Genomic DNA, 13,151 nt, shown 5'->3' with positions numbered 1-13,151 from the left:
TGGTGTCATTACAGGTAAGTTAGGAGAGTTCTGGACAAGTTTTTCCTTTTTCTCTGAGGAAAATGAGCCATTTCCCTTTTTAAGTTCAGCATACAGCTCTTAATTCAACATCTTTCTACTTTTTTATTAGTAAAGTTATCCTTTTTCAGGACTCCCTTGCAGTGTTGTCTGCTACAAATTACCTCCTTTTGAAAGAGCTAAGCAAATCACTTTTTAATCTAGGATAAGATAATAAAATATTCTTTGTGTTATTGTAAAATTGCTAATGTTCCTCTTGCAGCTAGAATGGAACTATTTTAATGTCACCACATCCACATATGTGTTTTCCTAACTTAGCTAAATTTCTGAAACTCTTTTTACATGAATTCTATTTTAATTGTTGGATCCACAAATTTCTTTGCATGTTAGGAAGTTTACACTGAGGTATTAGAAACAGCATTGATGACTAATAAAAAAACAAAGGGGCTTTGCAGGGCAGTTAGCTTTAGTCTGCTTAAGTTTTACTAATTTGCATCAATAAATTTAACTGCATTTGTATGTACCAAAGCATTTTGTTAAATTATATTTGAACCAGGTGAGGAAGGGCATTAGTTTTTGGTTTATGCGTACTTTATTGTATGTGTATATGTTCTTATGTAGAAGCAAGCATACCTTTAAAAGCCCTATAAATGAGGAGTCTGATTTAGAAGGTGGTTTGGGTAGAAATTATATAAATATCTTCTTTCTATACCGCTGATGCTTATATCTCCTCTTTTTGCCCACCGCAGAGAATCTTTGGAGTAATTATCTACCAAAGGGAGAGATCATCGAAAAGCCTTCAGCCAAGTCTTCTGATGTTTTAGGGAGTTTAAACCATGAGTATGTCCTTGTTGACATCACCACCTCCTTCACTCTTCTTGTGGGAATCTTCTTTCCCTCTGTGACAGGTAAGCAGTAGGGCTGTTTTCTGTTTGAGAAGCTATCAGACTCCAACTGTGATTTTTCTCAGGAGACAACATTATATTTTCAAGATTCCTAGATTTGCCTCTAGTCTTTGATGTTCGTATGAATGTCAAAATGTCTAGGAACTGAAGAGGTTAACTTGTTCTTTTTTCCTTCTCTAAAGGTATCATGGCTGGATCAAACAGGTCTGGAGACCTGAAAGATGCTCAAAAGTCTATTCCCATTGGCACTATCCTTGCCATACTGACCACTTCCTTTGTCTGTATCCTTTTCATGGATCCAACCTGGGTCTTAGTCATAGGAACATCAAGTAGAACTAGAGTGATCAGTATTTTTATCCTGGTAATAAAGATATCTGCTTTCTACCACCTTCTCACCAGATAATCTACCCACGTCATCTTTAAAATTCAAGAAAGGATTTATAGGATCAGTGAATTTAACAACTCATTTCACTGGTAGAAGAAATAATCCTGAGTGTCTGCTTTATATCTCATCTTAAAGGGTGAACATCATTTTCCTTGACACTCAATATGGTAGATTTAAGCAATGTTGTACTTTTTGGCGCATGTATTGAAGGCGTTGTTCTCAGAGACAAGTGAGTAGCTGATTTCTTTGTAACAATCATGTGTCTGTTTTCTATTATGTCTGATTATCCCACATAACCCCAAGACAGTTATAAACTCAAAACCCAACCTGAAGTATCTACCATGACTAACAATTAGAAAATATACATACAGTATATAGTTCTCAAAAAGATTAGTGAATAATAAGGGCCAGTATGTTGTTATAAATACGTGAGATGCAGTGAATAAAACTTTTCAATATAGTATTGAATTTGTCTGAATAATGACTTACCTGTACATTAAGACCTGGAAAACTAAGACCAAAAGTAAAGGAAGGAAGTAAAAATAAAACTTTCAAGTGTCTCTAGCATCTCCTTTATGAGACATACATATGTATCTGTTTGGCATTCTAAATAAAAGCTTGAAACTTACTTTCTTCATTTCCTTCATGAAAGCTGCTGAGTGTTTTCCTTTCACCTATGAGTATAAAATATGTTTTTGCAAGAAATTTTCAGAAAAATGCTTCCCCGAAACTTGCTGTATCTCTTCCAATTTTCCCATCTTGGGGACTTAATGGCCTTACCATTCACTCCTTTTTCAAAACAGAAACCTATGTGTCATCCATCCTACACTTTTTTCATCAATTCTCTCATTCATTTGGTTTCTAAGCCCTGTAAATTCTACCCTTCACAGTAGTAGATCTCATTCTTTCCACTTTCCACTATTCTTTATCCCCATCATTTTGTACAAGATCTCAGGATCTTTTGCTTAGATTATTGTAATAATCGTCCTTTCGGTTTAACCACCTTCTAATCCTTCTTCCATGCTGCTACCAGAACTGTTCTTCTAAAAAACAAACTTTCCTGCTTCAGAGCCGACCAAAGCCTTTTAAAACTCATTACTTTTATCTGGCCCTGTCTACCTCTTTCTAATCTCATCTCCAGCCATTCCCTCCTAAACTCTCTGTGCTCCAGCCATAACTTAAAGTTAAATGTGCCTTGTTTCAGATCTGCAGTCATTCACACATTTGTCTGTATGGTTTTCCTTACTTAGAATCGATTATTTCCACCTGCCAGACTTATATTCATCTTCTAAGACTAGACTAAGTATCTTCTATCCTATGAAGCTTTCCCAGACTCACTCACACAGATAACCACCCCTCCCTTTGTTCAACCACTACATTAAGCACACTATACTATTGCTTTTACCATACCATATTGCAGCTACTTGTTTTTATATCACTCTCCTCTACTGGATTGAGTCCTTTGAGGACAGGAACCTTAATACAGACTTACCTCATTTTATGATGCTTCACTTAATTGCTCTTTGCAGATACTGAGTTTTTCTTTTTTACAATGTAAAGGTTTATGGTAACCTTGCATCAACTAAGTTTATCAGCACCATTTTTCCAATAGCATTTGCTCACATGTGTCTGTCACATTTTAGTAATTCTCGCAATATTTCAAACTTTTTCATTATATTCGTTATGGTAATCTGCAACCAGTAATCTATAATGTTGCTATTGTATTTGTTGGGGGGCGCCATAAACCACACACATATAAGACTGTCAATTTAATAAATGTGTGTGTTCTGGCTACTCCACTGACCAGCAGTTCCCTCATCTCTCTTCCTCTCCTTGGGCCACCTATTCCCTGAGACACAACAATGTTGTAAGTAAGGCAAATAATAACTTTACAGTAGCCTCTCATTGTTCAAGTGAAAGGAAGAGTCACACGTCTCTTTAAATCAGAAACTAGAAATGATTAAGCTTAGTGAGGAAGGCGTGTTGAAAGCTGAGATGAGCCAAAAGTTAGGCCTCTTGCACCAAACAGTCTAAAGTTATTTCCAGATTTAATTTTTCCACTCTTATTTCTCTCTCAGGTTTGGGGATGCTGTGAAAGGTAATCTGGTGGTAGGTACCTTATCTTGGCCATCCCCGTGGGTGATTGTTATTGGCTCCTTCTTCTCAACCTGTGGGGCTGGACTTCAGAGTCTCACAGGTGCACCAAGGCTGCTACAAGCTATAGCCAAGGATAACATCATACCCTTTCTGAGGGTGAGTGACCCTGTCCTATGCCCTTTTCCTTTTTTTTCAGGTCTTATGAGAAACAGTGTGGTTGTCATAGGCTTATGAATTACTAGATCATATAATATGAAAAAACATGTCGGTTTTTAGTATAAAACTGTCTAAATCCCTAGTATGAGTTAATATGTGAGTTGGGTAAAGGTGTTTAAAAGATAACACAGTTGCAACACTGTTACCTTTCAGATGTCTGAAACTATATCATAGAAGATTCAGTGAGCACTGACTCAAACACTTCCCACACTCCTATGTCTATTTCCCTTTGTACAGGTTTTTGGTCACAGCAAAGCCAATGGGGAACCTACTTGGGCTTTACTTCTGACTGCTGCCATTGCAGAGCTGGGAATCCTTATTGCCTCACTGGATCTTGTGGCCCCAATTCTTTCCATGTAAGAGCCAGTTATTGTCTTCAGTCATTCTTGCTTATGTGATATATAATACATGTGGGTTTCCATCAGGTCTATAACAATGGTGATAACTACAAAGTGAGCCAATTAAAGATGTAACTTCACTATATAATAAATATTCCTGAGAAGTTTTATGTAAGGCTATAATAGTCAGAGTTTCTTCCTACCTATATAACTTCAGATGTTCTTTGCCTTCATTTCTGATTATTACTAATTGATTGTAGCTTTTACTACCACTGTTAGGTTTTATTAATTCAGCTGTGACTTACTGATGACATACTACCTCGCTGGCACTGGGCAGTATGCTGCAAATACAAAAATGAATAAGACACAGTCTTAAGGAACTGATGGTAGCTGAAAAAAGTAATGATCCCTGTGTAATGTGATGAATACTGTGGTAAAAGTGCACCCCGAGTGCTATGAGTGCTGCTCTTAAGTGAGGCATCTGGTTATTTGCTAAGTAGCAAAGGGGTGAAAGGAAGACTGGTTATTTGCTAAGCAGCAAAGGGGTGAAAGAGATTCCAGGCAGGTGATGTGTGTGAAGGAATTAAGGATGAAATAATGGAGCACATCCAGAGAGCCAAAAGCAATTTGGCTTTGATAGAGTGGAGGGTACATGTTAGGGAGCAGCAGACCAGAGAAGTAGGTAGAGCCAGATCACAAAGAACCTGGAACTTTTACCTAGAAGTAGGGGGTAATCCTTTGAGAGCAAAATGATTATATTTATGTTTTAGAATGATCAATTTGGTATAAATGATAGATTAGAAGAAAGCTAAAAATGATCTAGGCATGCCAATTGGATGTTTATTTAACTAATCTAGCAGAGGAGCGATGAGAGCCTGAACTAAGGTGATAGTGGTAGAGATTTTTAAATATATAGAATCCATAGGATTTGATAAGTGAATTTGGAACAAAGATGAGCAACGAAAGATGACCTCATCTTTGAGGTCTTCGTTATGTCATTGCTCAGAGAGAACATAGGAAATGAGCAGGTTTGTGGGGAGTTTATGTTTCTCTATTTCCTAGTCTTAATCAAAGGCTACTGGGCTAGAACAAAGGTTTTAGCAGAGCACATATCCCCAATTATTTAAAATAGCTCTTGAAGAATCATTTTACAATAATAATCATTCCTCTTATCATTTGTTTTTATTCTGCTAGGTTTTTTCTCATGTGTTACCTCTTTGTGAACTTGGCATGTGCCTTGCAAACATTACTTCGAACACCCAACTGGAGACCCCGATTCCGCTACTACCACTGGTGAGTCTGCTTTTTCCTCCCCACATCCCCTCCAATTTGGAGAGAGTCCATCATTGAACTTAGAAAACTAGGAGATTCTGGGTTCTTGATACAATTTTTTTCTTGGCTAGTTCTTTGAATTTTCACTACTCACCTGAATTCCTGACGTACCGCCATGTTTTTTCATATATTGCTTTATAATAATTGATAACACCCACTTGAGAATAAAGATCAAAATTGAAATATTTCCATCCTGCTACATTTTTCAGGCTAAAACCACCTTCCTTTTTCATATCTCTTTCAATTTCCCTCGTAGCTAAGCACTGGAGTTTATCACTTTCTATCTTTGGACTCATAGTCTCATAGTTTCATTCTCAAACTCTCTTCCTTATGATAATTTCATTTAGGAGTTAAGAGTGCGCTTTGGAGTCAGATCACTTAAGTTCAAATATCAACTCTACTATTTCCTAGCTTTGTAACTTTCAACAAAACACATAACCATGAAAATTTCATTTTACTCATTTGTGAAATGGAACTAATAATATTACCTATCTCATAGAGTTGATTTGAGATACTCTAAAGTGCTTAGCACAATGCCTGGTACGTGTTAAAGTTATCAACAAAATGCTGCTGCAGCTGCTGCTATCATGTTCAAGTCTCCTCAGTCTAAAGGAGCCGTCATGTTTTTAGCTACCACCCATCTTTTTCCATTTTTTTCTATCATAGCTAAAAGTTCTTTAATATGTTCTGTATGTACCTGTTGCTACATTCCTCTCTGCTGACTTTCTTCTTGACCCTTTTCTGCTTCACTTACTGGTGGTGGGCATGGATGTGACCTTTATCGGGCAAAAATTTAGATCTTCAACAGATCTTCATACCTCCAATCCTCTTTCTAGCTTTAACTTTAGTGAAAAGTTCATTATGAACTTTATGTGTTACTATTTTGCTTTTATTATTTTTCTCTTTCTCTTTACTATGTATTTTCATTAGCTCCTAATCTCTAGATTAACAGCTCTCCTATTCTTTGAAATGAATCATAGAGCTATGAAGTTCTTTACACAGTAAAACTTCAGTAAATGTAGTTATTTAATGCATTGTTATAGCCTTTTATGAAAATTCTGTCTGCAGTGAATTAGTTTTTCTAAGGGTTTTTTAAGAAAAATAATTCCTCACCACAATTTAAGAAGCATCTCTAGCACAGACTTCTTTTTTACCTGCTTGGAAAAACACTCATTTGTGTGTGTGTTTTTAATTTTCTAGGGCCCTCTCTTTCATGGGAATGAGTATCTGTCTGGCTCTTATGTTCATTTCTTCCTGGTATTATGCCATCGTAGCTATGGTAATAGCTGGTATGATCTACAAGTACATTGAGTACCAAGGGTGAGTCTGTGGATTTGACCATGATCACTGCTAAAAGTATCAAAGTTGCCTACTTTGGTTAGAGCCCAAAGAAAATTGCATTAAGGATCCAGATAACTTCATTCATATCTAAATTTTGGTCCCCTGATAATTCCTGTAACCCTCTTATGGATACAGGCTTTTAATCGCAAGGGAAACCTATTGAAAAAGTATGAATGGATCAATGATAAAATAACTAAAAGGACATCGTTATCCAAATAATAACGATGAGTTTTAACAAAGTATAACACAAATGAAAATATTTTTGCTTATTTTTTGAGTAAAGGGATTGTCTCTGGGATGAAAAACAAGTTAGTTCTGAATAACTTTGTAACAACTAAGACTTGATTGCAACTTCCAAAAATTAGCAATAAATAACACTGATTCAGAAGATTACATTGTGTTTTACTTTCTCCCATTATTTTCAATATAAACTTTGAGTCTGTATTAATTTTCTAATTCAAACTGTCATTTTACATTATTGTTTTTGAATAGTTACATGAAAGAACAAGTAAATGATTCTTCCCGCCTTAATTCTGAACTGCTGTGCAGAACATTCTGTTGTTGGAATAGTAGTGTTGATCTGGTTACAATGAGTTTATAATATTAGTAAAGAGAATTATATAAATCATTAATAATATGACTTTTAATATTCTACTATGTGCATAAATTACTTCTAAACTCAGAAAAAGTAAACTTTTTTTTTGAAATCGTACATGCTGTGGTTTAAATCTGTCCCTGCTCTTTTCTCCTTTTTCTCCCAGAGCTGAGAAAGAATGGGGTGATGGTATCCGTGGACTGTCCCTCAGTGCAGCCCGATTTGCTTTGCTCCGGCTAGAGGAAGGACCTCCACACACTAAAAACTGGAGGTAAAGAAATCAAGAGAGCGTTAGTGGTGTTTGGCACATAGTTAACACACAGAAATGTGTGCTTCATTGATTATAGGATAGGGAAGTCATGTGGCTCAAGGAATTAGTGTAATGGACCTATTTTGAACTGTCCCAAATCCTTGATTTCTTTATTATTTTTTCTTCATGTGATTTATGATCTAGATTTGTACCATTTTTATTCTTCTTTGAAGATCAATTTGAGATAATACTGGAAGGATTCAAAATAATTCTATACTCTCATCCTGTCATTTCCCTTAATCTCTTCTTTCTGTTAAATTACATGTTTTATACAGATCTCTTGAATTAAAGGATAGAATTGTCATTCTGCTCCCCTAACCCAAAGTATTTTCTTCCCCTTACCCACACTCTCCACCAATTTCTTTACAGGCCTCAGTTGCTTGTATTGATGAAACTAGATGAAGACTTACACATCAAGCATCCTCGCCTCCTCACCTTTGCTTCACAGCTTAAAGCAGGAAAGGGTCTCACTATTGTGGGCTCAGTCATTGTGGGGAATTTCCTGGAGAACTATGGTGAAGCTTTAGCTGCTGAGCAGGTAAGAGTCAAGGCTTATTGACTTAGTGTAATTAAGCGTATGGTTTTGTGTCGTTAAGTAGTAAGACCTCAAATATCTAACTTAATCCCTTTCCTGAGTGATCTAAATAATTTCCCTCTGAATGCTGACTTTTGAACAGTCATAGTCTCCCAAATAATAAGATGAGACAGAAGATAGTAATGTGTACTTCCTTCCTATTTAAAGCATTACCAAACTGTAAGATTATCAAGGCTAAGCGGCATTTCCAAATAGACTGCAAACATTGACTCAGCCTCGAGAAAAGTCATGAAATTAATCTATCCTTTGAAATATAGAGATAGGTCTTCTCAATCTTGTGACAAGGAGCAATGAAACGAACAACTTTTCTTCTTTTTTACTAATCTGTGTCATATGAGCAACATTTCTTCACTACTTCTGATTTGCTTACTCAATATTAAAGTTCTCTCTGAAGGAGAAAGTAGTTTTCACTCTAATATTTAGTATAAATGATAGAACTGACCCTTTGGAGAAATTTCCAATTACATTTCAAAATTTTTACTGGATTTCATTTTGGAATGCTTTGAAACCCTAAAAACAAGATGCTAGAAAGAAAATTTGTTCCAAATGATGGTAAAAATAAATAAAAGGCACAGGATTAGAAATCAAGACATCCTACATAATATCCTAGCTACACTACTAACTTAATCTGTGCTTTTGGGAAAATCATATCCATTTTCCATATTACCTTTGCCTTCCACTAAGAGAGTAGAGTAAGAGTAAATGAAATAATATCTCCAAGTTGGCTTGAATAAATAAAATAGTAAAGCAAATACAAGTGTCCTCAGTAATTACTATTAAAATGTCAAAAAAGGATATGGTGGTGACTTTAAAGAATTAAAAGTAAATAAATTTTAAAAAATAAACACGAAATAAAACTTAAAAAAAAAAAAAGGAAAATGGAAACAGGAGAAACAAAAAATAATATATGCCTGAAAAAATTCAAAAGTGAAACTGAATTATCACATCGAATTTCTAGTAATATGAGTCACTGAGGAAGGGAGGAGATCATAGTCACACCCACCCTGGTCAGTTAAGAGAGGATATTGAATATTCACTTTGGGAAGATCCCGTTCTTGATTTTTTGGTATGTTACAAAGAAGGAAAAGAGAAAAAGGCAGAGGAACCACATGTAGACAACCACCTATATATGTAGTAAGCACTTAGAAAGTGAAAAAGACAAAGGATCATGAAATTTCATTGGGATAATTTTAACTTTTTGGACTTTTCTATAGGAGATACCATTTATGCACTTTAGAAAGAGGAAGGGAATATAATATGGAGGAGTAGCAAGTTAAAAGGTTCAAGGTTGAAGCAATCCAGTGTTGAAGTTTTGTCTCTCTTTTAGACTATAAAGCACCTAATGGAGGCAGAGAAGGTGAAAGGGTTCTGCCAGCTAGTGGTGGCTGCCAAGTTGAAAGAAGGTATCTCCCACCTCATCCAGTCATGCGGCCTTGGGGGCATGAAGCACAACACAGTGGTGATGGGATGGCCTAATGGCTGGCGCCAGAGTGAAGATGCTCGAGCTTGGAAGACTTTCATTGGTACGAAACACATCTCATAATCTCTCGAGGATCCAAATAGGGGATATAGTTAAATCCCTGTTACTGTAACCCCACTCCTTAGCCTCCTAAGTAGAGACTATGCCATTGCTGAAGCATGTTCTCAAAAGGGCACCTAAATAACTACTAGTAGTAATAACCTTATTCTATTTAAACCCTCTAGTTTTACATTATGTTCATGAATTGTTTATCTCTGTCAAGCTTTATGTTAGGAATTACCTCTGAAATTGCCATGTTTTCATTTGTGATCTCCCACATTGACATTCTCACATGAATTGGAAGGATTGTCCTTCAGCCTCAAAAATCTCTCAAATTCATATATCCTCCCTCTTAGAAAGGTAGTGAACAGAATATATCTAGTAAAGGAAATCCTGGTATTCAGCTGAATTCTGTTAACTGTTCAGATTTTTCTGTGATTTTTTTTTACTTGATGAGGTGTATAATAGGACACCTTGCTCAAAGAAATCTAAAAGAACATTTTCCTTGTTTTCCTGACATGACAGGAAGCAAGGCAATCCAAAGGATTCTTCTCCGTTTATCCCAGTTCTCTCTTTTTTCTCCCTAGGAACAGTTCGAGTGACAACTGCTGCCCATCTGGCCCTGCTGGTGGCTAAAAACATCTCCTTCTTTCCCAGCAATGTGGAACAGTTTTCTGAGGGCAACATTGATGTGTGGTGGATTGTGCATGATGGAGGGATGCTCATGCTGTTACCATTTCTACTTAAACAGCACAAGGTATTTTAGACATCTTTTTAAAAAGTGTTCCTTAACTTCTGTCCTGTTGATTAGATAAATTTTTCCTCTTTGATTATATAGTGTTGGGGCTTAGAATCAGAAGAGTTGGGGATTATTCTTGGCTCTCCCATGATTCCAGTTTCAACCTTATGAGAAATAATTTTCTTTGTAGTTGATATCTCCCTATCTGCAAATAAAATTTCACAACTCAGTAAAGTTTCATACGAACCTTTGGAAAAACATTAACAAGTAAACACATCCTTTAAAAAAAAAAGACCAAAGTCTCTCAAATTTTGGAAACCTAAGGGTGTGCATGTGTGTATGAGACAAACAGTTTTTTTTTTTTAAATTGTTTATTGGGATAACATTGGTTAATACAATTATATAATTTTCAAGTGTACATTATAATTTGACATCTATATATTCTATTGCGTTTACCACCCAAAGTCCGCTTTCCTTCAGTTACTAGATATTTGATCCCCTTTACCCACTTCACACTCTCTCTAAACCCTATATTTGACCCTCTTTACCCCGTCTACCTCCCCCCTCCTCCCCCACTCCCTACCCTCTGGTAACCACTAGTCTATAGTCCATGTCTATGAATCTCTGTTTGTCCTGTTCATTTGTTGCTTTTAGGTTTATATCCCACATATAAGTGATACGTGATTTTCAACTTTTTATGTCTGGCTTATTTCGCTTAGCATGATTATCTCGAGGTCCATCGAGGTTCTCGCAAATGGCAGTGTTTCATCTCTTCTTATGGCTGAGCAATATTCCATTGTATATAAGTACCACAGCTTCTTTAGGCAGTCATCTATCCTAGGACACTTCGGTTGCTTCCATGTCCTGGTGACTGTGAATAATGCTGCTATGAACATCGGTGTGCAAATATCTTTTTGGATATGAGTTTTCAAGTCTTTGGGGTAAATACCCAGTAGAAGGATTGCTGAATCATATGGTAGATCAATTCTTAGTTTTTTGAGGAACTTCCATACTGCTTTCCATAGAGGCTGTACCAATTTGTATTCCCACCAGCAGTGTATGAGGGTTCCTTTTTCTCCACATCCTCTCCAGCATTTGTTATTACTTGTCCTGTTGATTATAGCTATTCTAACAGGTGTGAGATGGTATCTCATTGTGGTTTTGATTTGCATTTCCCTAATAGCTAGCAATGTTAAGCATCTTTTTATATATTTGTTGGCCATTTGTATGTCCTCTAGGGAGAAGTTACTGTTCAGGTCCTCTGCCCATTTTTTGATTGGATCATTTGCTTTTTTGTTGTTATTGAGTCCTATGAGTTCTTTGCATATTTTGGATATTAGGCCCTTATCGGATGCATTGATTGCAAATATATTTCCCTTTCAGATGGTTGCCTTTTTACCTTTTTTGACAATTTCTTTTGCTGAATAGAAGCTTTTTAGTTTGATGTAATCCCATTCATTTATTTTTGCTTTTACTTTCCTTGCTTTTGAGGTCAAATTCATAAAATTCTCTTTAAGTCCAAAGTCCTTGAGTTTCATTCCTATATTTTCTTCTATGCATTTTATTGTTTCAGGTATTATATTCAGGTCCTTAATCCATTTTGAGTCTAGTTTCATTCTTTTGCTGGTGGCTTTCCAGTTTTCCCAGCACCATTTATTGAAGAAGCTTTCTTTTCTTTACTGTATGTTTTTGGCTTTTTTATCAAAAATTAATTGCCCTTGGGGTGGCTCCATAGTGTAGTGGTTAGCATGTCTGCTTTACACGCAGAAGGACCTAGGTTCACGCCCCAGGCGGAGCCATGGACCATACCCTGGGTGCGCTAGGCCCCCCGAGTGCGCCAGGGTTGCCAGGCGCATGCCGCGAGCGTGTGGGAGGAGACGCCCCGCCTTCAGAGATCCAGTTCTTAAGGAGAAACGGCAACATCCATACGTCAGGGGTGGAAGTTGGGCAGGGAGCAGGGAATTAAAGAGAGGAGAAAAGAAAAGGAAAATTAATTGTCCATATAAAGATGAGTTTCCTTCTGGACTCTCAATTCTGTTCCATTGGTCTGTGTGTGTGTTTTGCTGCCAATACCATGCCATTTTGATTACTGTCGCTTTGTAGTATAATTTGAAGTCGGGCAGAGTGATACCTCCAGCTTCATTCTTTTTTCTCAGGATGGCTTTGGCAATTCGGGGTCTTCTGTGCTTTATCTTCTTCGATTTCTTTTAATAGGGTCTTGTAGTTGTCATCATATAGGTCCTTTATATGTTTCGTTAAATTTATTGCTAGGTATTTTATTCTTTTTGTTGCAATTGCAAAAGGAATTATTTTTTCTTCTTTTTCTGACACTTCATTATTAGAGTATAGGAACGCTATGGATTTTTGGACGTTGATTTTTTATCCAGAAACTTTACTGTATTTGCTTTTTCTTTCTAGTAGTGTTTTTGTGGAGTCTTCTATATAGAGAATCATGTCATCTGCAAATAGTGACAGTTTAACTTCTTCGTTTCCTATTTGGATGGCTTTTATATCTTTCTCTTGTCCGATTGCACTTGCTAGGACCTCCAGTGTTATATTGAATAACAGTAGTGATAGTGGACAGCCTTGCCTTGTTCCTGATCTTAGAAGGAAAATTTTTAATTTTTCACCATTAAGTATAATGTTGCCTGAGGGCTTGACATATATGACCTTTATTATGTTAAGGTACTTTCCTTCTATACTGATTTTGTTAAGTTGTTTTGATCATAAATGGATGCTGTATCTTGTCAAAGGCTTTTTC

At 36.5% G+C, this 13,151-nt stretch overlaps 1 protein-coding gene across 1 annotated transcript in view; it reads left to right on the top strand.

Moving 5' to 3' along the window:
• Positions 1–13,151, top strand: part of SLC12A6 (solute carrier family 12 member 6) — an 80,957-nt gene that overhangs the window by 59,349 nt on the left and 8,457 nt on the right. The window contains exons 10-21 of the mRNA XM_015595857.2: positions 5–14; positions 768–926; positions 1,106–1,204; positions 1,480–1,537; positions 3,387–3,561; positions 3,859–3,977; positions 5,154–5,252; positions 6,492–6,611; positions 7,394–7,498; positions 7,907–8,075; positions 9,460–9,655; positions 10,239–10,408. Coding sequence (XP_015451343.1) covers positions 5–14; positions 768–926; positions 1,106–1,204; positions 1,480–1,537; positions 3,387–3,561; positions 3,859–3,977; positions 5,154–5,252; positions 6,492–6,611; positions 7,394–7,498; positions 7,907–8,075; positions 9,460–9,655; positions 10,239–10,408 — 1,479 coding nt within the window. The remainder of the gene's footprint in view (positions 1–4; positions 15–767; positions 927–1,105; positions 1,205–1,479; positions 1,538–3,386; positions 3,562–3,858; positions 3,978–5,153; positions 5,253–6,491; positions 6,612–7,393; positions 7,499–7,906; positions 8,076–9,459; positions 9,656–10,238; positions 10,409–13,151) is intronic.

This window comes from Pteropus alecto, unplaced genomic scaffold, assembly GCF_000325575.1.
Source record: "Pteropus alecto unplaced genomic scaffold, ASM32557v1 scaffold86, whole genome shotgun sequence".
Lineage (NCBI taxonomy): Eukaryota > Metazoa > Chordata > Mammalia > Chiroptera > Pteropodidae > Pteropus > Pteropus alecto.
The sequence above is the reverse complement of the archived record's forward strand: the minus strand, read 5'-3'. Positions and strand labels throughout refer to the sequence as shown.